The 25,638-nt window shown below is 29.9% G+C and overlaps 2 protein-coding genes across 10 annotated transcripts; one reads left to right on the forward strand and one right to left on the reverse strand.

Annotated features, from left to right (window-relative positions):
- Positions 1 to 6,107: 6,107 nt before the first annotated feature.
- On the reverse strand, positions 6,108 to 8,349 carry LOC109791409 (receptor-like protein kinase ANXUR2). Of its 7 annotated transcripts, none has more exons than XM_020350703.3 (3): positions 8,252 to 8,349; positions 6,913 to 7,573; positions 6,108 to 6,837 (listed from the first exon to the last, which is right to left on the reverse strand). In XM_020350703.3, exons 2-3 carry the CDS (start codon positions 7,559 to 7,561, stop codon positions 6,470 to 6,472), a joined length of 1,017 nt encoding a protein of 338 aa, XP_020206292.1. In that variant the 5' UTR covers positions 7,562 to 7,573; positions 8,252 to 8,349; the 3' UTR covers positions 6,108 to 6,469. The 7 variants fall into 7 exon arrangements, with proteins under 7 accessions (XP_020206292.1, XP_020206293.1, XP_029125691.1 ...); XM_020350704.3 differs by having other exon boundaries at positions 6,913 to 7,662; XM_029269858.2 differs by having other exon boundaries at positions 6,913 to 7,934.
- A 2,154-nt stretch (positions 8,350 to 10,503) lies between these two features.
- LOC109791404 (putative disease resistance protein At1g50180) lies at positions 10,504 to 19,125 on the forward strand. 3 transcript variants are annotated; one of them, XR_002239019.3, is made up of 4 exons: positions 10,504 to 10,657; positions 11,465 to 12,499; positions 16,812 to 18,660; positions 18,775 to 19,125. XR_002239019.3 is itself a non-coding variant. In XM_020350695.3 (4 exons), the coding sequence occupies exons 2-3, from the start codon at positions 11,482 to 11,484 to the stop codon at positions 18,584 to 18,586; spliced, it is 2,793 nt and encodes a 930-aa protein (XP_020206284.2). In that variant the 5' UTR covers positions 10,504 to 10,657; positions 11,465 to 11,481; the 3' UTR covers positions 18,587 to 18,590; positions 18,775 to 19,125. The 3 variants fall into 3 exon arrangements, 2 of the variants coding, with proteins under 2 accessions (XP_020206284.2, XP_020206285.2); XM_020350695.3 differs by having other exon boundaries at positions 16,812 to 18,590; XM_020350696.3 differs by having other exon boundaries at positions 10,529 to 10,657; positions 11,472 to 12,499; positions 16,812 to 18,590.
- Positions 19,126 to 25,638: the final 6,513 nt, after the last annotated feature.

Raw genomic sequence — 25,638 nt, forward strand, 5'->3', positions numbered from 1 at the left:
TCATATAATTGGTATAAGTAGGGGTGGACAAATTAAATTGCACTAAACTGAACTGTTAAAAATTATATTAAACTGAAAAGTAGTTCAATTAAATTGAACTGAAAATTAAATTACACAAACTGAACTGAACTGTTTTTTATTCTATTAAACTGTACTGTACTGAATTATACTGAACTATAATATAAATTAAACTAAACTGCTCTGCAGCTTAATCTATTTCTGAACTGCACTATTTTTGAACTGAACTATTTATGAACTGCTTCTAAACTGTGCCACCAATTTATGAACTATATCAAAATCTGATTATTCAACTGCCTTGTTGCCCTTGTACGTGTTTATCAATTGCTTTTGTACATCATGAGAAACTGGTGAATGTTCCTTATATTCCATAGTGAATTCGCCTTTGCGCTGCAGTTATTAAGGAACCACCAGGAAATTAAAAGCCAAATATAAATTAATATAAAAAACATGAAATATTCTAGTGGCGTGATATTTACCTGTGTCATTGATCGAAGAGCTGTGGAGTACCCAAACATATTGTTAAGAGGAACCTGAAATGATTAATAAACCTACTTAGCAATGACAAATGGACAAGTTATAGCTATAGGTTCACGCACTAAATATTTCAAATAAATAACAGAAGCAAAATAAAACCAGTAAAATATTCATTGCACAGGAAATTTCCAATCTTCCAAAATAAATATTTTACAAGCAGATTTTATAAGTCCCATTAAGCCCGTAATTACACATAAATATTGAAGCATGCTCACAACTATAGTTTAAAGATCTAGCAACAAATCATTTGTAGAAGTTTGCATTTGCAGTTGCATATACATAACCAAATGCTATTAGTGTTGAGGCTTCATGGCAAAAACTATTTGCAGTTGTAGTTACGAATGAGCATTTTCGCACAAAGGGAAAATTGCATTTTCGCTTCCGGTGTGAATTAGGGATTCCGATTCCTGATAGCGTGCGTGTGTACAAGAGCTAAGCGTCGTGCCTGTGCGTGTTTTTATTTTTTTAATGTGTAGTTATTTATAGTTAAGCAAACTATAACTTAAATAAGTTCAGTTTTTTAAAACTGAATTAAAAAATAGTTTAATTCAGTTTTATTTTAAATAGTTTTAGTTTTTTAGTTTAAAATAATTCAGTTATCTAATAGTTTTAGTTAAGTTTAGTTAATTTTGCCCACCCTAGATATAAGAGCTTATTTTGTTCTTGAAGAACCTGGTAAGGTTGAGAGTTCCACCAAACACCTAAACATTTATATTGAGAATTGAAAATGCAATTCGATTATTCAGTCCAAACACTACCAACATTTGATGGTGAGAATTATCACCTATGGGCAATTGGAGGCTTTTCTTAATGCAAATGATCTTTGGAAAGTTGTTGAGGAGGATTATGAGGTTGGTCAATTACCAGAAAATCCAACACTTAATCAAAGCAAGTATCATAAGGAAAGAAAGCAGCGAAAATCAAAGGCAAAGTCTTGTCTATTTTTTGCTGTTTCTCAATCAATCTTCACTAGAATTGTGACTCTAAAGTCAGCAAAGGCTATTTGGAATTTTCTCAAACAAGAGTATGAAGGAAATGAGAGAGTCAAAGGGATGCAAGTGTTTAATTTGATCAGGGAGTTTGAGATGCAGCGGATGAAGGAGTTAAAAAGGGTGAAAGAATACTCTAATAGTGTGACACCCTTCTACCCCATAATAGATAAGTAACAACAATAAGAATAATTCAATAAATATAACATCAAGAAGGGTCCACATATTTTAATAAAAACTCATAGGTTCACAAGTCTTGAAATAAATAGAAATAATAATAATAATAATAATAAAGTTTTACTTTTAAAAGAAAATTATCAAGGTCTCTAAAGAAAAATGAAAGGGATCCAGAATTTACAAATATAAGGTGAATATAAAACTCCTAAAAATAAGTCTCCTCAAACGACAAATAACAATTCATAACTAAAGCATCCTAAATTCATGCCCCAATGTCACATCCTATCAGAGCAGAACCCTTTCCCTTTAGAATTCAACACTATGAGTGCCTTCATCTTCACCTAAAAGAAAACCACATAAAAACAGGACGATGAGAGATAGATAACATCATATATGAACATAGAGCTACCCAATTCCCACCCCACACCGTGCACCAAAATATCATTATTAACTATAAACAACAAATACATCTCATATAATTACCAAACATCATTTTTTTTCAATCATACAAGCTTTCATACACATGCTCACTATATGCTCTTACACATCTCCTCTCCTAAGAGTCTCAACTTGGCACTCCGCACAATGGGCGTACCTCGTCAATTCCCTTAGTTGTTGCCAATGCGCGCATACCGTTCTCACACCCTCCCAGGGCCGGTATGTTGCACGGTTAAACACCCAGCGGCCCGTGCAAAGGCAATCTACCCACCGTTAAACCCTCTGTGGCCAGTGAGCTGCGCAGTTAAACACCCAACGGCCCACGCATGGAATGCCTCCCGTCATGGTCCCCCCTGTCTCAACCCCTCTCTGGGCCCAGGGTCCAATGCAATATAGCCACGTCTGGCTTCTCAAGCACCACATGCAACTCATAAGTCTCATGCATCCCACGTAACTCATAATTAATGCATCTCCATTATATAACATCATCACATGTCAATAACAATCCATGCAATATCATCCTCACATGCTAGGTACCTATCATTAAGTTATCAACATCATAGACCACAAATTTCACATAATTCTTCACACACATCACAATATCTATGACATTCAGTTAATAATTTAACCATAACTCGAGATATACATATCCTTTCTAAGTGATCCCAACTCCATTAGAATCCTAACATCAATATCTACAACTTTCATGAAGAACACAAATCCTAATAAAGTCGTTTAGGTTACCATTCAGGGCTCACAAAAATTGATGTTGTGGTTCGCACACAGATTGGAAGGCTCAAATTGCAACTCACATAACTTGATCAAATATTAATATTTTTACACGATTCTTGTGTCTAAATGGTAGCCCCAGATGTCTAGTTTCTAACAAAACAAACGGCACTCGATTTGGATAATTACACAGAAAGATATCGCAAAATTACAAACATATGTCGGGGTCCCGACGCCCGACGCCCAAAACTGGCGCTGAGCGCCCAAATCTCTGCCGAGACTCCCCTCTGTGCAATTAAACCTGCGTTTATATTCTTCATACGTTCCAAATCAATCCATACACATCTCAAGCCTCAAAAATTGGTTTCCATTGATTTTACAAAAAAAAATCTAAACTCTTCTTAACACATAAAATTCAAGTCATCAAATTTAAGGATAAAGAATTAACAAGAAAGCCCCAATGAAATTCAAAGACAATTCAAGAAATAAGTTCTTCCAAATGAATTAAGAATTTAGAACATCGATTGCACAGATAATCGTTCAGAATTTTAAATAGAGTTCCTAGAGGGACTTAGGGATTGCCCTCACTACCCGAACATCCCTATATTCACATATGAAGAAACCCATCCCCCCGTACCTGGATGAGCAGAAGATGAATGGTCTTGGTGTGATCTAAGATCGTTCCTGAGTACTCTTCCTTAGAGCTCTTTGTTTCTCCTCTTTTTTTTCCCTAACCCTTCAGAACGCAAATGAGGCAGATAGGGTTAACACCACCTGACTCCTTTCTTAAAATTAATCCATTGGACTGGGTCAACCCAACCCATTTTCCTTCTCTTCTAAATCACTTCTAATTTTCCTTAAAATAATTAAATAAAATAAATACATGTATATTATAAAATATTTTTTCTCTATAATAATAATATATTTCTGACCCTAAATATAATAATATAATTTCAATAACAAAATATCATATAAAATCAACCTTCTCTTAAAACATATAAATATTTATTTAAAAATGCTAATAAAAATACTTATTTAATACGTACAAAATAATTGTCCAAAATAATAATTATTTAAAACGTACAAAATAATATTTCTCTATAATTATTAAAATAATTATGACCAAATACCATCTAATAATAATAATAATAACCTTTTTGAAAATTGGGGTGTTACAAATAGACTTCTAAGCACTGTAAACAAGGTGAGGTTGCTTGGGACATAAATTTTCGATACAAGGATAGTGTAGAAAATCCTTGTGACTCTTCCTAAGAGGTTTGAATCCACCATATGAAGAATTGTTCAAGGAGCTAGATAGGAAAATTATAATTGGCAATGAAAAGTGCATAGCTGTGAAAGGGAAGGACACTATTGCAATTGAAAGTTGTTCAGGTACAAAAATAATCACTGTTGTACTTTATGTACCTGAAATTAATCAAAGCTTGTTAAGTGTTGGACAGTTACTTGAAAAAGGCTACAAAATTTTGTTTGAAGACAAAATGTGTTTGACCAAAGATGCAAGTGGACATGATCTGTTTAAGGTCAAAATGAAGGGAAAAAGATTCTCTTTAAGAGGAGTTTTGCATGATTGAAAAAGAACCAAACTTGGGAATTGGTTTCTAGACCTCAACATCAAAATGTTATTAGTCTTAAATGGGTGTTTAGAACCAAACTCAATGCATATGGTTCCATTAATAAGCACAAGGTCAGGCTTGTAGTGAAGGAATATGCTAAAAAAATATGGAGTTGATTGCTATGAAACATTTGCTCCCATTGCCCGACTTGATACCCTCAAATTGGTTCTAGCTTTTGCAGCACAAAATGGCTAGAATGTGTTTCAACTAGATATAAAATCTGCTTTTCTAAATGGTTATTTAGAAGAGGAGATATGTGTAAAACCTGAAAGTTGTGGTTAAAGGACAAGAAGACAAGGTCTATTTGCTAAAAAAGGCCTTGTATGGTTTGAAGCAAGCTCCAAGGGTCTGGTATAACACAATTGATGAGTACTTACTGAGTATTGGCTTCACAAAAAGTCTCAGTGAGTCAACTCTCTATGTGAAATGCTTTAATTCTGCAATTTTAATTGTTTCTTTGTATGTGGATGACCTTTTAGTGATAGAAAATAGTATTGCATTTGTTGAGGAGTTCAAGCAAGATATGATGAAAGTTTTTGAGACGAATGATTGTGAAAAAATGGCTTTCTTTCTTGGCTTGAAAGTCAAACAAGACCATAAAGGAATTTTTATCAATCAGAAGAAATATGCAAAAGAAATTTTGAAGAAGTTTTAAATGGAAAACTCTAAGCCTATGAGTACTCCAATGTTTCAAAAGTTGATGCTTTGCAAAGAGGACGGTGCAGAAAAGGTTAATGAGGCTGAATTTAGAAGTCTTGTTGGGTGCTTAATGTGTCTTGTGACAACAAGACCTAATATTTTGCAAGCTGTAAGTCTTCTCTCTAAATTCAAACATGTAAGTAAAGTACATCTTCAAGCTGATAAACGTGTGCTAAGATATGTTAAAGGTACTCTTGACTATGGAGTAAGGTTCAAATATGATCAAGAATTTAATTTCCATGGATTTTTTGATAGCGATTAGGGAGGTTCATTGGATGATATGAAAAGCACTTCTGGTTATTGTTTTTACATCAGGTTCAAGAATGTTTTCATGGGCCTTAAGAAAGCAAGAAGACAATGTGGCATAGTCAACTACAGAAGCAGAGCTCATAGCTACTGCTGAAGCTGTTAATCAAGCTTTATGGTTGAGGAAAATTCTAGATGATCTACAAGTGGTTCAGACAAATCCAACTAAGGTATTTGTAGACAATCAAGCAGCAATTGCAATTTTAAAAATCCAATCTTTCATAGCAAGACTAAACACTTCAATGTTAAGCTGTATTATGTTAGAGATTTTTAGAAAAAAGATGATGTTGTGTTAGTATTGCAAGACAGAAGATCAATTGACAAACATCTTTACAAAGGCACTTCCAAAAGGAAAGTTTGAAAACTTGAAAGGGAAACTTGGAGTCAATAGCTACTGATACAAGGAGGAGTGTTAAGAATCTGAATCAACATCTATTATATGAGTTTATTTCAGATTAATGGAACATTATTAGAATTCCTACAGTTATGAATTTTAATTATAGGAATTATAAGTATTGTTACACTTTTATGAGTATTTACATTTGTCATTTATTTTATATTTATGAGTAGAATTTGTATCAGCTTGCAATTTTGTTTTGTGTATTTAAAAGTTGTAAGTATGAATAAAAATACATGAGTTTTAGCTTTCTAATTTTTCTAAATTCCTACATATACAAACAACATTAAAAAATTTCCTATAGAAACGGTACCCCTAAGGAAAAGCCAAAAAATATGAGAGTTCAAGCATCACATTGTTATCCAACGCCAGTACAGAACCTCTCCTGCCTCTCCATCAAATATAAACTTCAAATTCTTTTCCCCTTCATCTGCTCTACTGTAGTTGAATAACCAGTTGCACTGTTATCATTGACACAACCTTGATAGTTCCATCATTCATCAGTTTTGTTTTCAGTTAAATATGGTTCCTATTTTGGTTGAAGACTAATTAATAATGGTCATAGATAATAGGGTATATTCACCACAAGTATTTATGACATCTGCTTCTTCCTGCAGTGACAGTGCAAGCTCAAGCTGAACTTCAACTTCACCCATTGCTGGTCGCTCATTTGGATCAAACTTCAAGCATCTTTCTGTGATATCCATAAATACCTCCCAACACTCTGCTGCAATCTTTCCTTTCAGACTCGGATCAATATTCTCCTCAACAGGCTGCTTCTGCCTCTTCTCAACAACTTTTAGCTTGTCTTTGCATACCACTTCTAGTAGAACTACGCCAAAGGAGTAAACATCGCATTTATCTGTTAATGCATTGTTTTCTGAAATCTCGGGAGCCCCATAACCATATGTACCTATAAGTGGAAGTGTTTAATGAACATTACAGAAAATTATTTTCAATAAACTAGCCACAAAACAAGAATAAATACCTATAAAGCCATCTTTTGATATTGTCTTTGGTGTTGGCTTTGATGCATAATGTGGTCCTTTTAAGGAAACTCGCAAGTCTGAGAGTTTGGCCGCCATGTTGCTATCCAAAAGAATTTTATAAGGTGTTATGTCACGATGAAAGATGGTTCGCTTGGCACCTGTGTGAAGATAGTGTAGTCCACGTGCTGCTCCTATGCAGATCTTTAGCCTCTGCTTCCATGTTAGTGGTTCCATTTTCACATCACTACAATATAGGTGATCATGGAGAGATCCATTGGTCATGTACTCATATACAATATTCTTCTCGTCTTTGTGATCATAAAATCCAATTAGAGTGACCAAATTTGGATGACGAAGCTGGCAGAGTAACTCAATTTCGTTCTTGAACTGCTTAAGTTCTTTCTCTGTGCTCCCACATATTCGCATGATTGCAACTGTACTTTCACCATTGTGTTGGAGAGAACCCTTATATACAATACCAAGGTCTCCACTTCCAACTATTCGGTTTTCATCAAAGTTGTTGGTTGATTTTCTAAGATCGCCCAACAAAAATTGTTGACATAGCTCCTCTATCACTATTGGATACTGTCGTTGAGATGAACCCGTATGCTTCGAACAGCAGAAGCCCAAAGATTTTATAAATATCATCCCAACTTATACCTGTTTTGTTTTCATTCACAATAATATTCAACTTTCATTCTTCATAGACAATCTTATCTGAACTTTGCATCCTGAACATGAATGCTCATCTTTTTGAAACCAAAATTAAAAACATTAGAACGTATCTCTTAGGGGTGGAAAATTTGTGGGTAATTATGAATATACAAATTAAGAGGAAGTTATAGAGTAGCATTCTTAAGTGCAAACTTCATTACCCTATTTAATGATTTCAGGATTGTGGTCAGAAGGACTAGGTGTTAACCTACGGTTTGTTATTGACAAAGATACACTGCACTCAAGATGCTCTCCCACCTTGTTTTCTTTCCTTAGTTTTTACACTTTCCTTTTCAATCTAAGTCTGCTTCTGTACCAAAAAGTTAATCTGATTAGTTTTGATTTCACATATCCCTGCGTTTCATTTCAAAATGGAAAATAAAGGAAAGATAAGGAAAGTGCTTTTTTAATTCTCATATTTTGCGTATAACAATCAAACTTTATACAACTAGATCAAATTTAAAGTAGATACTGGACCATCTTCTATGCAAGTGATGTAAAACTAACATTAAACCAAAGAGGAAATATAGACACCCAAAATAATAAAATAAAATGAATTCAATGGTAGTTTGCATGTTTTAAGAACGAGAGAATATAGAGATGTTGAATATTACAAAAGATTACCCGGAGATGAAGGCAAGGCAGAAACAATACTTCAAACTTCTGTTCAGCAGGGACCCTGTTGCTTCTGTATCGCTTCCGCCTATTCTCAATAAGCTCGTCAAAGAGTTTAGTTAAAATTAGGCTAAAACTCTATTTTAGTCCCTTATAATTTTTTTTATATTTTAATTTAGTCTCTCATTAATTTTTTTGTCTAAATTTGGTCCCAAACTAATTAATTGGTTTCAATGTCGGACTTTCCGTCCAAATTGCTTTAACGGTGTTAACTTTTGGCCACGTGGACGCCACGTAGATGCATATGTGGCATCCACGTGGATGAGAATTTTTTTGAAAACACCTGGACCTAGAACGGCCCGTTCTGAAACCGGAACGAGCCGTTCTGGGTGCACTTTTGGTGTGTTAATTTTGCATCCGGAACGGCCCGTTCCAAGTGCAAAACTAACACACCCAAAATGCACCAGAACGGCCCGTTCCAGTTTCAGAACGGGCCGTTCCGGTTTTATTTTATTTTTTTATATATAAAATATTAATAATTTTATAAAATATCATAATAGTATGATTTTTGTTTCTCCCATTAAAAATTAATAATTTTAATATATATATATATATATATATATATATATAATGTTTTAAAATTAAATAATTATTTATCTATTCAAATTAACGTATATTATAATTTTCGATATTATATCAATAATATTATTAATATATTTATAGATAAACTAATAATTTGATAAATATAACTTGTTATATATTAATATACTTTTACAAAAATATAAGTATATTAATTAGAAATATATATCTGATCTTATATAATTATATTTTTGTAAAAGTATATTAATATATATTAAGTTATATTTATCAAATTATTAGTTTATTTATAAAAAGGGTAAAAATATTATTGATATTAATTTATCAGTAATATTAAAATACTAATAATATATAAATTTTATTTATTTAGTAATAGTAAATATATATCATTTGATACATTAAAAAAAAATAATATACGTTAATTTAAATAAATAAACAATTATATAGTTTTAAAACATTATATATATATATATATATTAAAATTTTAAAATTATTAATTTTTTAATGAGAAAGACTAAAATTCCACAATTATGATATTTGAGAGATTAAAATTGTTCAATTAAAAATTGTGAGACTAAAATTACACAATTATAATCTTTTAAGGACTGAAATTACTCAATTAAAACCTTAGAGATCAAAATTGCATAATTATAATATCAAAAACACAATTAAGTAAAGAATATTTTATTCACAGTTCTGGAACGGGCCGTTCTGAAACCAGAACGGCCCGTTCTGATTTCAGAACGGCCCGTTCTGCTTCACTGGTGGTGTTTTAATTTTGCAACCAGAACGGCCCGTTCCGGTTTCAGAACGGGCCGTTCCGGGTCCAGGTGTATTAAAAAGAATTTTCTCATCCACGTGGATGCCATGTATGCATCTACGTGGCATCCACTTGGCCAAAAGTTAATTCGGTTTAAATAATTTGGACGGAAGTCCCACATTGAAATTAATTAATTAATTTGGGACTAAATTGAAACCAATTAATTAATTTGGGATCAATTTGAGACCAAAAATTAATGAAGGACTAAATTGAAACAAAAAAAAATTATAAGGGACCAAAATAGGATTTTAACCTTAAAATTATTTTAATTTTTCCACGGCCAACTTGTCAGGACACGTGTCCTGAAATTAACACCCGCACAAAGTCACATAAGTTTCTCTTATTTATTTATTTATTTATTTATTTTAACGTTTTTTTTTACTATTTTAGTTGACGGAAAAAAAAATTTCAATGCTTCAATTGATAGAATTTGACCACATTATTATTATTATAAGAGAGGAGGACCTATTTTTAAAGTAATATTATTTAGATTTATTTTATTTGATAATTTTAATTTTATATTAAATTTTATTAATTTAATTATAAATTTAACTTTTTTTAATATATAAAATAAGTTTATAAAATTTTAAAATTATTTAATATTTTATTTTATTAATTTAAATTGACAGATAATTATTAAAATATTTTATAATTTATTTGAATTAATGACATAAAATATTAAATATTTTTTAAAATTTTAAAAAATTTATACATTTAATTTATGTATTAAAAAAATTTAATTCAATAATTAAATTCTTAAAATAATCTATTCTAAAAATAAAAATAAATTTAATTTTAAAATAAATAAATCTCTCGTATTTATATTAAGTAATGATTGAATAACATTAAAATAAAAATACCATATTAATAGTATGTAATAAAATATCTTATATCTCTAGTGGGAGTGGGAGCATCTAAGGTGTCTCCGTTGCAGAACCACACTTTTGGGTGATGAAGAGGCTAAAGACAAGGGCAACATATTCTCTACTAAACTGAAGGTGATATCTCCATCTTCTCAACTCCTACATGTCCATTCCTTAATCTTTTTCTGTCTTCCATGATCCTATCATACTTGGATCTAGTTATGTTAATGCTCATACTTTGCTCTTGTTATGTCAATGCTCCCCTAATTTATTTTATATCTAATTTTCCTGTTTTCCTTTTCGGATTTCACGCTTTGGACTAATTCCTCGCTATAGAATCATACATTAGTTTCTTAAGATTTTTTGAACACACATCATTTCTTCTAAAGTCAACGCCAGTCTTCTTCCGACATTGTAGGGATTTACTTTGCAATTGAAGTAGTAACAAGCTCAAAAGTACACCAAGACTGGATTTTTATGGTTACTGGAACATGGATCGGAGGAATATATTATAGATTTAACTTTATATACTAAAGTTCAACTGCTTTCAAGATCATCTCCCCTTTTTACTTCTTATAACTGCTTTTCAACCTTAAGTTTATCCTTTCCAATTTTAGCCTGTTTCTGTACTTCAAGTTTAAATATTTTAGTTGTGTCCGGTTTTATTTAATCCCGTTTTGCAATTTGAAATGGCAAATGAGGGTAAGTAGGAAAATGTTTCTTTGATAACCAAATACCAAGAATTCATGTATTAGAGTAAAACCATTTGGTTTGCAAAATCTTGTGACAATTTACCTAATTGGTACATTGTTTGATTTCCTTCCATCTATTTTAGTTGTAGCAGAAGACCTGTTTTATAAGAGTGAAGCATCTGTGTCAAAATGTAATGCTTAGCATATATTAAAACAATTTTTAACTCGAGATTTTTTTTTTTTCTTGAAGGAAACAGAATAATCAAGATGGTTGAGGCAGTTGTCTCCTTTACAGTTGAAAGGCTCTACGAACTTCTGATTGAAGAGGTCAGATTGTTAAATGGGGTGAGTGACAAAGTCAGGGACATGCAAAATGAACTAATGAGGATGCAATGCTTCTTAAGCGATGCTGAGAGAAGGCAGGATGAGAGTGAGAGTATTAAGAATTTGATTTCAGAGATCAGAAAATTAGCTTATGATGCAGAGGATGTGATTGAAATTTATGCCGTCAAAGTTGCATTTGACATAAGTATTGGAACTAAAAATCCACTCTCCAAAGCTAAACATCTTCGCAAAGCCGGATCTGATCTCATGACAATAAATTCTCGAATAATTGACCTCACAAGAAGTTTACAAACTTATGGTTTGACTGCAACAAGAGTCAATGAAGAGAATCGCTTTGCATTTGAGACGCAACGACAATTGAGATGGTCTTATTCTCATATAGTTGAAGAGTTCATTGTTGGCTTAGATGAAGACATAAACAAAGTGGTGAAATGGCTAGTAAATGAAAATCAGCATTGTCGAGTTGTTTATATTTGTGGAATGGGTGGTCTTGGTAAAACTACTCTTGCCAAAAGCATTTATCATTACAATGATATTAGGCGAAACTTTGATGCTTTTGCTTGGGCCTATATATCCCAACAATGCAAGAAAAGAGATGTCTGGGAGGGAATTTTACTGAAGCTTACTTCCCCTTCCAAAGAGGAAAGGGATGAGATTTTGAAATTGAAAGATGATGAATTGGCAAGGAAATTATTTAAAGTCCAACAAGATAAAAAATGTTTAATCATCCTGGATGACATATGGAGCAATGAAGATTGGGACATTCTAAGTCCAGCTTTTCCATCAGAAAATACAAGGAGTAAGATTGTGTTTACATCCCGCAACAAAGACATTTTGCGTGTAGATCCTAATGGCTTGCTTCACGAACCTAGATGCTTAAATGCAAAGGATAGTTGGGCATTGTTTCACAAGAAAGCTTTTCCAAGACAATATAATTCAGGTACCTACAAATGTCTTCTTTGAGCAACCTCATTTAACCTAGAAATATATACATAATTTGTGTCATTATTTCATCTTTTTATCTCCTGTCTCTCATTTGTCTTTCATATTTATTAGTTATTAGTTTCTTTCAACTTTGTTAGTTATTATTTTAAGCGCGTATTTCATCTAAAAGAAGTGTTTCTCTTTTTTAGGAAGCATAAAAAAATGGGTCTTATGTTTTTTTTTTTTTTTAATTTTAATTGGCTATATAATAAGTGATACTTCAGGTGTTTCTAAGTCTAAGGAATAGCAAAACCATGTTGAAGCCATATGTTGTAAGTAGATGTTCACCTTTGTGCACTGGTAAAGAAATGTATATTTTGTATTTTAAAGAGATTAAAATTATATTAAATTATTATATTTAATAAATATTAAAAAATTGAAATAGGAAATATATAATAATTATATATCAGATACATATATATGTTTGTGACAAATTATGAGAAGATTGGTTAGACATTAAATTTTGTTGTAATATTTTAGTTTTTTTGAGTCCACGGTGTCATTAAGAAAAAAATAGGTTATATTTTTGTTTTAGATTTTTACTACATTGATTTTGAAATACTACTCAATTATAAGATGTATAGAAGGATATTTGAAATTAAAAATATAAAATTAATAAAGATGCTACAAATAAAAAAAATAACAATGAACATATAATGCTAAAATTAATGTCTTGAAATCTAGTAGTCAGAGAATACATTTTAATTCATATTTTGCAATTTTGCAATTCTCTTTCCAAATCAATTCGTAAATAATTCAATTAAAAAATAAAAAATTATGTAATTCTTATAATATAAGATTTTTTTTGCACATTTTTTAAAATTATTTAATTCAAACTATTACATGTTTTGTGTGTGAAATTTGATGATCTTTTCTAAATTAACTTGTAAATAAAAGTAAAAAAGAAAATTTAGAGAAGAAAAAATTATAATAAAAGATGATATTAATTATCAAACTTACTTTTAATCATTTTTTATAAAATAAAATTCTTTTCGCAGACTTAATTATCTAATAAATGACTTTAACTAACATTTGTTTTTTTTTAAAAAAAAAATTAAGAAGAAAGGTTACAATTAACTCTTCTTTCATAAAAAAAATTGAATAAATAGTATAATGTACCAGGAAATATCATAATGATATGATAATATTTTGTTTCATAACTTACAGTGTATAAATATAAATTATATATATAAATAAGTATTTATTTCATTTATAATTAATAATAATTACTTATTATTCATCTATATATATATATATATAATAACTAATTAAATATAACTTTCAATTATTGGTTATTTAATACTAATTAGTTATAAAAATATTACTTAATATATTTTTCACAATTATAATCTTATAAAAAACCAACTTTTAATTAACTAAAAATTTTAAATAAAAATACATATTTTAACTCTTTAAGAGGAAAAATAATTAAAAAAAAGTGATGCAAGATGAGAATAAAAAAAAAGAATATAAAAGATTGTAAAATATACATGTTTTGACTAAAGATATGAAAAAATAAGTTTGATTAGAATTTTAACAATTCATTGAATTTCGACTTATTTTTTCCTTTAGAACAATGGAAAAGAAAATAGAAATAATCATGTTAACTACTCTCAATTTCTAAAATTCACGTAATCTGCATTGTTAAAAACTGTGAAAAGAAAAAAAGAAAAGAAAGTTTCATATAGAAATCAAAACAAAACATACCAAAAAAATAATTGATTTCATAATAGAAAATTATTGTGTTGTTAGTTTGTGAGAAGGGTTATCAAATCTTAAATTATGTGAGAGCACTACAAGAAAATTGTCATATAGTGACACACATCCTTTAATAACACAATATGTGTCATTAAAAATTACTTTTACTTACACAATAAATGCAATATATGTTGGTATAATGTTAAAAAGTGTGGGTATAAACTATAGTGATATACAAAATATATTGTTAAATCTCATTCAAAATAACACTAAAATTATGTGTAATTATATATCAAATAGATATATCCTATATATATTATATATATTAAATAGATATTTTGTAGTGGAGGAAACAATTTAAGAATATACTTAGAAAAAAAAAACTACTTCATACCTATTTGACAACTCTCTCAATTTCTTGATTATACTTATGTTTGTACTATTAAAAATCACAATTATATAACCTCTATCAGATTCTCATTTAAAAGTGGGTTGTGTATGCCTACTCTTTTAGAGATAAAAGAATTAAGAAAAAAGTGATGTGATAAGAGAATAGAAGATAACGAAATAAGATTGTGAAACATACATGTTTTGATGAAGGAAATGAAAAAAATAGGTCTTATAGGAATTTCAAAGAATTCATTGATTTTCAGTCACATTTGATTTTATAGAAAATAGAGATTCAATCAAAACAAATCATCAAAAAATCTATTTCACAGTAAAGGAACATTGTTTTGCTAGTTTGCAATTGCAAATCAAGTTATCAAATCCCAAATTATGTGAGTGAAAACAAATTAAAAATATAGTGAAAAAAAAAACTTTAGAACATTGTTTTGCTAGTTTCCAAAACAGGCTATCCAATAGAAACGGATTAAGAATATAATGAAAAAATAAAAAAAATAACAGATTAACTCTTATGTTAACTTTCTTAATTTCTTGATTCTTCTTATGTTTGTGCTATTGAAAATCACAATTGTAGAGTCTCTATTGAATTCTTATATAGAGGTAGGTTGTATAGAATATTTAGAAGTCAAGACTTGTAAATAGAAGACAAAATTGTAGTAAAATTGACATGTTTGTCACATTAAAAGTCGTAATTGGTGAGCCTCTCGGATTTTCGTATAAAGGGGATTGAATACAACATTATAGTGAGAGTTGTAAATGAAATGCAAAATTGTAGTGAAATGTAAGTGACAGAGGAGCAGCCGCCACTTGTAAGCAACAAAGGAGAGACTGTCACAATTTTGACTTCAATAAAGAAGACGTGGCTAGTGAAGATTTGGAGGATTTGTGGGATGGGCATGGAAGGAGTGGATAGGTGGTGAGGGACAATGGAGGCAACAAAGTGTGGTCGTTGCAAGTGGAGAAGCTTTGGATGTTCTTAACGGGAGACCTATTGGAAAAGTAAATTCAAATATTTAGAGTTTATGGATATAGAGATATAAGATTTGTTTTGAAAATATATTAGAATAAGAAATATACTATAGAATGATATGTAAGTATTTTTGCAAATATGACAATGTTTTACATATATTTTAGATTAACAGATGAAATACATAATAGTTCAACTTTTATATTATAAATAAATATAAAATTCAAAAGGAAATTTTAGTGTTGAGAAAACATACAGTGTCCTGCTTTCATATGAAACTAGATATTGTCTGTGTTGTGCGGATGGATAAATTAAATTATTTTGCATTTTATTTAATTAAAAACTATTTTTTGTTTTATATTCTAAAAAATATATAATGATTAATTTTTTGTATGATGTTTTGTTTAAATAACTATGTGTATGTTTAAATATAAATGATTTAGTAAAATCTTTACCGTAAAATATATGATTAACTCTTATATTTGTTTCCTCAAAAAAAAAAACTCTTATATTTATAAATTGTAATGGATGAATCTTTAAGCTAATACATTGAAAATTAATTCTAATCATTTATGAGCAAAAATTGTAAGACTCGTAACATGATGGATAAAGATAAGCCAAAAGTACTCTGATCTTTTATGGAATAACAAATAATTTAAATATAGTAACTCAAATAATTAAGATGACTTAATGTTTAAGAATTCAAATAATAGCTCAAACAATGAAGGTAGTATAAAGAAAATATAACTCAGGTAGATGAAGAAAAATAAATAAATGAAGGAGAAGGTAGCAAATCGTAATGCAATGTGAGTCTATAGTTTTTTAACTTTACATGACGCGTTAGAGTCAAAATGGTAAACAGAGGATGACATGAACTTTATGCATTTGGTCTCCTTAAAACCATTTTGCTTGTTTTGAAAAGTAAGGTATGGACCTTTTTATCGAATTGTATTTGAGAATGAGTCTTAAAAGAAGCGTTCTATGTTGTTTAACGAGTTATTTGATCAGTAATAACTCTTGTTTAAATTCAAAGCTGTATCTATACTAGTTTCTACATATCTTGAATGGAAACATAAAAATGTGTATAAATTTATTGTCTTGTTTTTCTGCATATACCTTTTAGAAAGAATTAGTGTATGTTTTTTAATGGTACCATTGTTCTATTAATGTTATAATTTTTGGCATATGGATTTTGCAGAATCCACAACTTTCGATGACTTTAAAAGATTAGGGAAAGAAATGGTTACCAAGTGTGCTGGTCTGCCATTGGCTATCGTCGTTCTTGGAGGGCTTTTGGCTACAAAAGAGACAGTCAATGAGTGGGAAACAATACATAGGTACCTAAGTTCATACCTAATAGGAGGAGAGGTACATGAAAGGCGAAGATTAGCTGAAGTATTGGATTTAAGTTACCAGGACTTGCCTGTTCAACTGAAACCATGTTTTCTCTATTTAAGTCAATTCCCTGAAGACTCTGAGATACCAAGAACTAAACTAATTCAGTTATGGGTAGCAGAAGGTGTTGTTTCATCTCGATATGAGATTGAACGAAATGAGACAATGGAGGATGTTGCTGAACGCTACTTAAGTAACTTAATTAGCCGCTGCATGGTTCAAGTTGGTCAGATGGGGTCTACTGGTAGAATTAAAACCTGTCGGCTCCATGATTTAATGCGTGATCTGTGTTTGTCAAAGGCCAAAAAAGAAAATTTTCTCTACATTATTGGTGGATCACAACAAAATGTTACCACTGATGTTGCTTCTTTGTCTAATGTATCAGATGCAAGGCAAATTGATGTAGTTCGTAGGCTTGCTGTTTTCTTGGATCAACGTGTTGAACAATTGATTCCACAGGACAAACAAGTGAAAGAACACCTCAGGTCCCTTGTCTTTTTTCACGACAAGAAATGTAGGATGGAAAATTGGGACCTTGTCAAAGGTATTTTTGTGAGGTTCAAATTACTTAGACTTCTAGACCTTGAAGGAATTAAGGGGCTGAAGGGACAGTCATTGCCTAAAGAAGTGGGGGATCTTTTATGGTTGAAGTTTCTTAGTCTAAAAAGGACTCGTATACAAATACTGCCATCTTCCTTGGGCAATTTGGAGAATTTGCAATTCCTGAATCTGCAAACTGTAAACAAAGTGAGCTGGGATTCAACTGTGGAAATTCCAAATGTAATATGGAAGTTGAAACGGTTGAGACATCTATATCTTCCCAATTGGTGTGGGAATGTTGCTAACAACCTGCAACTGGAAAATCTGATCAATTTACAGACATTAGTGAATTTTCCTGCCAGCAAATGTGATGTGAAAGATCTATTGAAGTTGAAAAATCTCAGAAAATTAGTATTGAATGACCCAAGACATTTTGAGAAGTTTAGTGAATGTTTCAGTCCCCCTAATAAAAGGTTGGACCGCCTTCTATCCTTGTCTTTAAAGACTGACATGCTTTCCTTCCCTGATAATGTAGTTGATCTTGAAAAATTGGTGCTTGGCTGCCCTTCCCTCCATAAACTGCAGATAGAAGGGCGAATGGAAAGGTTGCCAGAAGCTTCACTGTTTCCGACACAGCTTTCAAAGTTGACTTTATGGGGTTGTAGACTTGTGCAAGATCCAATGGCAACATTAGAGAAGCTTCCTAACTTGAAGTTTCTAAATGGGTGGGATATGTTTATTGGAAAGAAAATGGTATGCTCTCAAAATGGTTTTCCTCTATTGAAGGTTCTAGTACTTCGTGGCTTGTCTAATTTAGATGAGTGGGCAATAGAGAATAAAGCCATGCCTAGTCTTCACCGATTGAGCATATCTGATTGCAACAATTTAAAGAGGGTTCCTGATGGACTTAGATTTATTGCTAGTCTTCGGGAGCTAGAAATCAGATGGATGCCAAAATCATTCAAGACCAGGCTTGGAACTACTGGAGAGGATTATCACAAAGTCCAACACGTGCCATCTATTGTATTTTTGAACTAAGGATGTAAGTTGAAAAGATTAACTACCACATTGAACTCACTTTCTCAAAATTCATTGTTATTAGCTTTCCATTGGTATGTTCTTTGAACTTTTATGCTTCTCTCTTATTATTCAATGAGAAAGGAAGTTATTTTTTTATGATTTGTTTACACAATAATTCCTGCTTACAATTTTTTGTACTTTTGCAGTGAACAAATAGGTGTTTTCCTTTACTCTTGTGCTTTCGAAGCTGAAGTTGTAAACCTGTAAAGCCTGAACTTTTAAAGGACGTACCTTTGTTTGTACCTGGTATTTGTTTGCACGGTGCCTTGATGGATTCAGTTGTATTTATTTGTTGACTTTATATTTGCAATATTTTTTGTTGAATACTTTTGAGTGAATTTCGGAACTTCTAACTCCTAGTGAGAAAAGTTTGGTGGTGGTTGTATTATTACAAACTTGTAACAAACTAACAACAATGATTTGTGTTTTCATATTGTATTTAATAATTACGATTTGTTCACACAGTACACTTCGACGAAAGGAGTACATTTTTTTTACTCGTGTACTTTATTTCATTTAACTTTCTTCTAGTAACATTTTTTTCTTATTTTAGTTTAAAAGGTTTCAGTGGGAAAAAGAATAATCGTACAAAAGTGAGTGTTGTTATTTTAAAGGAAGGAATGTATACCACAGGTGGATAAAAAAAATTATCACAAAAGAATGTATTGGGTTTTAATGTCATGAGTATGATAACATACTTGGCACTTTGCGTGAGGAATGTTAGTAGTTGAAATTTTTTTACTATCATAATTAAATATTTTAATGTTTATGTAATTTTTTATTTTAAATGTTAGTTTGGTTAAAAGTTACTTATGTTCAGAAAAAGTAGATTCTGTAGACAAGTAACGTTTACTTGTTAGTTTAGTCATATTTTGCTGTTTATTTTATCTGATTAGGGGCTAGTCAATTTTAGTATTTAAGCACTTGTTATAAACACTTTTATAGTGTGAAAAATTGAGTTTATAATTCAAATATATTGTATCAGTTTTTGTTCCTTTTTTACTTTTGATGTTGCAAATTTTCTAATATGAAACTTTATATTTTGTTGTCATATATCTCTCTTTTTCATGTTTTGTTTATAACATGGTATCAAGAGTTTTATTGATCTTTAAGGACCTGTGAGAAAACAAGGGAGAGAGGGAAAACCAGCGAAAAAATCACACAAAAAAAACTTTATACAGAAAAATGGCTTCGAGTAGTAATTCTTTACCTTCACCTTCTATATTTGCAGGTGAAAACTATCACTTTTGGACTGCAAAAATGAAGACTTATCTTAAAACTCAAAGTTTGTGGGTTATAGTGAAAAATGGAAGTAATCCATTTTCATTACCAGAAAATCCATTATACAGGCAACACTACATGATGATGTATTTATCAAGATTCTGACTCTTGAGACAACAAAAGAGACATGAGATAAACTATGGCAGGAGTTTCAAGGGAGTGAAAGAATGAAAAAAAATGCAAGTGTTGAGCTTAAGGAGAGAGTTTAAACCGTAAAAATGAAAGAAAGTGAATTTGTCAAAGATTTTACTGATAGACTTTTGAAAATTGTTACTCGAACTAGATTACTTGGTGGAAAGCTTAGTGATCAAAGTGTTGTGGAGAAAATCTTGGTGTGTCTTCTGAAGAGGTTTGAATTTAAAATATCTTATCTTGAAGAAAATAAAGTTTTTTTTTTCTTAAATATCAATTGTAGAACTTGTCAATGCTCTACTAGTTACTAAACAAAGAAGATCTTTAAGGATGGAAGAAAATACTAAAAGTGCTTTTGGGGCATACCCAAAATACAAAAAACAAGAAAAAAAAACAACATAAATGGTTTTAAAAATAAGTTTCCACCATGTCATCACTGTAAGAAGAACAATCTTACTAAAAACTTTGTGTTGGTTTAGGCCAAGCATTAAATGTAGGGCCTACAATCAGTTTGGTCATGTGAAGAAGGTTTGTAAAAATAAAACAAACCCGCCAAAACATCAAGCCCAAATTGTGGAGCATGAAGAACAACATGAGGAACATCCATTTGCTGATACGTCTTATTCAACGAGCAAAAGCAAAGAGACATGACTTATAGAGAGTAGATGCATAAATCATATGACTCATGATGATGCAATTTTCAAGAAATTAAATCGGTCCCAAATTTCCAAAGTCACCATAGGCAATGGAGAAAGTGTTGATGTCAAAGGTAAAAGAGTTGTTGCTATTGAAACTCCTTCAGGTATAGAATATATTTTAGATGTTTTATTTGTACCTGAAATAAATCCAAACCTTTTGAATGTAGGACAAATACTTGAAAAGAATTATCCTTTGTGTTTTAAAAATATGGGATGCACAATTTTGTATTCTTCTAGGTTTGAGCTTATGTTCATTAAAATGAGAGATAAAAGTTTTCCAATAATATGGGGAGGGGGGGAAAGGAATGCATGTTATTTTAAATAAAGATGAAGATTTGAAAAATGGGTCACTTAAAGAGGCACTTTAGATTCTAAAATGTGATTCAAATGGGCTCACAGTAGAAGCTGCTCATGATAAAGTGACCTTTGAAAACAACAAACTTGAAGAGAAGAAAGAAAATGAGATTTCAAAGCTTTTGAGATTTATGGAGAATCCTTTTTTTATGGTCATGGAAGCTATAACAAATTAACAATCATGGTTATGACTTTGGCCAATGGAGGAAATAATTTTTTTAATTGGAAGAATTTAGTTGGAATTATTGTATTTCTTCTTATTAACTCAATAAATTTTATGAAGAAGAACAATGTTGATAATGTTGTTGCAACTTTCATGGAAAAGGTTTTTCAAGATGAAAAGTGGATTAAGAAAATTGTAAGGATTCTTATTTCAAATGACAAAATGTTAAGCTCGGAGATGCTAAATATGTTGATAATCATCTACGTGTAGGAGATCCAACAAAGAAAGTGTAAAGGATGATAAAGATCAAAGCTTAAAGTGATGAAGAAAAGTCTCAAGGAGGAGTGTTGGCAATTGAAACTTTTTTCACTATCATAATTCAATATTTTAATATCTCTTTTTCTATTTTACTTGTAAGTTTGGTTAAAAGTTATTTATGTTCAAAAAAAGTAAATTGTGCAAGCAAGTGATGTTTACTTGTTAGCTTAATCATATTTTGTTGTTTGCTTTACCCAATCAGGGGTTAGTCAATTTTAGCATTTAAGCACTTACTATAAACACTTTCATAATGTGAAAAATTGAGTTCATAATTCAAATATATCATATCAACTTTTGTCTCTTTTTTATGTGTGATGCTATATTTTCTAATTTAAACCTCTATATTTTGTTTTATCATACATATATGTTTTTCATGTTCTGTTTACAACAAAGAAGATAGCAAAAGCAATAACAAAGTTGTATGATAGTTGACGATTTTTTCCTTAAACATCTTATTGATTAGAGCATGAATATACTTCCTTTAACTCATAGTATAACAAAACAAAACTGAGGATACCCTTTTTCTGTTGAGGTTGAAAAAGACCAAGTTTGTGCAAAAAAAAAGAAAAGGAAAAAGACAAAGGCTGTATAAGAAAGGGAAAGAAATTTTTCTAAGAATTTATTTGGATGAAAAATTTAAATGGAATAATTCATTTATTTAAATAATTTCAAATTTTTTGAGGTGAAATACTTTGTTTAGATGAAGAATTTACAAAAAATTTGAAATTCAAGCATTTGTAAAATTCTTTGAAATAGTAAAATTTCAAATTCTAAAAAAAAAAGTAAGAATTTGAAATTTCTCATTTTTTTTTTCTTATTTTACTTATATATTTTATTTTATCTTTTATCTTTTCATGTTTTTAATTATTAAATATTCAAAAATATTTTTAAAATTATTAAATATTATCTAATATTATTTTTTAAAATTATTAAATATTTAAAAATTAACTAATATTTATTTTTATAAAATTTAATTTAAAAATATTAACCTATAAATATATTTTTAAAATTAATTTTACTATGATAAAATTAAATTATCATATTCAAATTAACAATTTAGAATTTAAAAAATTTGAGTTGATTTATCTAAATAAAATATTTTAAAAATAATAAAAATAAAAATTAAAATAATTTAAATATAAAAAATTTCAAATTTGTTGAATTTATAAAATTTTTCATCAAAACACATTTTCATGAATATTTTCCAACAATCTAGTGCAATTTTGGACTTAAGAAACGAATCAACCATGTTTTCTGCATGTAACTAGTGAATAACTCGATTTATTCACAAGTTGACTACGTTCCAAATACAAATCTCGCTCTTGCTTTGCACTCACCACTTCCAATAGAACTACACCAAATGAAAACACATTTGATTTCACAGTCAAGATGCCATATGCTGCATACTTAGGATTCAGAAACTTGATTGCAACAGGGGTGGCACCTTTGTTCAAATAGCCTTTCTATACAATCCCGAATGAATTAAAATAATTTAAATTCAGAATTATTTCATTAATGTAAAATCCACACATAATAATATTTATCTAAAATAGGTTTGTCATTGGAGGTGAAGCTAGGTCAAAAGGGCAATAATGTCAGGATAGAAAAGTTCAAAAAATTTAGGGTTTATCGGATTAAGATATTTAAAAAAAAAAATCATAATACCATGATTACTTAAACATATATTTTTTTAATAAATTTTTTTTTTATGATTTTCAATCAATATTTTTCACTAATATAAATAAGTTTTTTTTTATATTTAATCAAAATAATAAATATTTTGTAAAGGAATATTTCAAAATTTGATTAAAATGTCAGTTTTAAAAAATAATAAATAGTTTTTTTTGTTAAGATAGAAAAAAATTATAAAAATGATCATAATGAAGATTAAATTTATATTCTACTCCAATCCTTCTTCACCCAATTACTAGACTAATCCTAGTGATCAAAAAATAATAAATAATTAGATAAATAATACTAATTACAATAAATAAGAATAAAAAAGCAAATTTATTGGCCAAAACCTATAACTAACCCTATAAATCAATTGATTTTTTAGATAAGATACTATATATTTGAAAGAAAAAAAATGTTAAGTATTTTATCAATTTTTTAATTTGATAAATATTAATACAAATTGTCTTGTAATTTAGTTGGAGGTTAACACCTTATTTGATTTAGTTAAAGTTACTCAAATACCTTTATCTTCATTTTTAATTAAGTTTTAAATTAAAAAAAACTTAAAATTAGGTCATTAATTTTCTACCATTTTTATAATTGAGTAAATGGAATTAATAAAATTACCGCAAGTTGTTATTTTTATAACAATTTCAAGCGGCCATAAAGACATACTAATTTTAATTAAAAACTTAGCTACAAAAGGTTGTAGAAGATCAATAATATTTTTTTAATTAGGAACTTAAAAATTTTAAAATAAAATTAAAAAAGTAGAAAAATTGAGAGTGAGTGGTGCTAAAGACCGGGTTATCACAAATTCAGGCAGTGCAAGACCTGTCTATTTTGTTAACCTAACAAAAGAATCCTTTTAGAACCTGCAAAGCCTCTGATAACTCTAACTTCTCCAGTGTTCAGACCTGTGACATTTGAAGAGTTGTGGGAAATTTTTTTTATTAAAGGCTCACAATTTGAAGTAGAATTTCACATAATAAACTTCCTAAAAACAATGGCAAAGAAATGAAACCATTGCAAACGTATTTTCATACGACTATACAAATTTATATTACACTTGAAAGAATGAAGTTTACGTCATGTACAAGCTAATGAATTACTATGTAGTGAATAAAATACACTTCAATGGCTTGTGGCCAAACTCTATTTAATCTTACGTACTCTTAAATTTGAGGAATTCTTTTGGGAGTTAACTCAAAATTCTCTGTTTGTCTTCTGTTCCGGTTAATGATCTCATATGTAATGAGAATGTGAAATCAACTGATCAATAAGGGATTGGATCGTGTGAAATATAAATGCTCCAATAGTTGAGAAGTAAAAAAATCCAATACATAAAATATGGAGTAATCAAAGTGTTAGGCCAGAAGAGAATGAGAGAATAAAAAAGTCCAACGTGTTTACTATAGAAAAAAGAAATCAAAAGAGAATAACCATTATAATCAAGTCGTGGTTAGAAGTCAGTTTAAAAGTAGTTACTGGGCATTTAAAGACAAACCTATAAATACAACTTCAGAAGTAAATGAGAACAGTTTTTGGAATTCATTAGTTAATTGACTGATTTTTTCTGTGTGAAGTAGAGGGCTCCTTGTGTAGTTCTTTTCCTATTCTTTCTGAATAAAGAGATCTATTCCAATTACTTTGTTCCAGTCTTTTTTGTTCTAGTTTTTTTTAAGGATTCCTACCAGAATATTAGAAATGCTAAGTATGTTCGAAAACGTAATTAAAATGTGGTTTTTGGACAAAGCTTTATGTTCAAGATTGGTAATTGGTGTGAGAACTTTTATACTAAATTATGACTGTGCCGTCAATCCATTTTTTTATATTGAAGTTTTGTAATATGTACAATCTATTAAAGGGTTAGATGTCTCATACCGAAACATTCTATAAATCTGAAAGACCAAAATAGCTACTCAGCCAAAAAAACACAAGATTGAATTAAAATGAGAAGTATCACATATGCCAGGTTTCTCACATGTAAAAACTTATAAGCAAAACATTATTGTTCTCTCCAACTCCAAATACAATAGAGTTATTGACATTACCAAGATATGAATTGATTATAAGGTATACAAGGCTTAAGTTCACTGGATAAAATAGTCTGAAACAAAGATATGAGAACTATTAAGCCAAGTAGAAGATAGGAATAAAACTACTAGCAAGAATTATTCTTCCAGAGCTGGATGTTACTAGTTAGAGCATTAGTAACTAACCAAGAAAACATTAAAGAGGGTATTTTTTTTATGCCATTTAAAATGAAACTCTAAAAATCTCCAAAAAAAAAAGAATGAAAGTACTGTATGAAAATTATATTAGCTCAAAGCAGTCTCATGATTTTGAATAATTTTGTCACATTATAAAACAGTTGAAAAGAAATC

Source organism: Cajanus cajan, chromosome 4 (assembly GCF_000230855.2).
Source record: "Cajanus cajan strain Asha chromosome 4, NIPB_CcT2T_4, whole genome shotgun sequence".
Taxonomy (NCBI): Eukaryota; Viridiplantae; Streptophyta; class Magnoliopsida; order Fabales; family Fabaceae; genus Cajanus; species Cajanus cajan.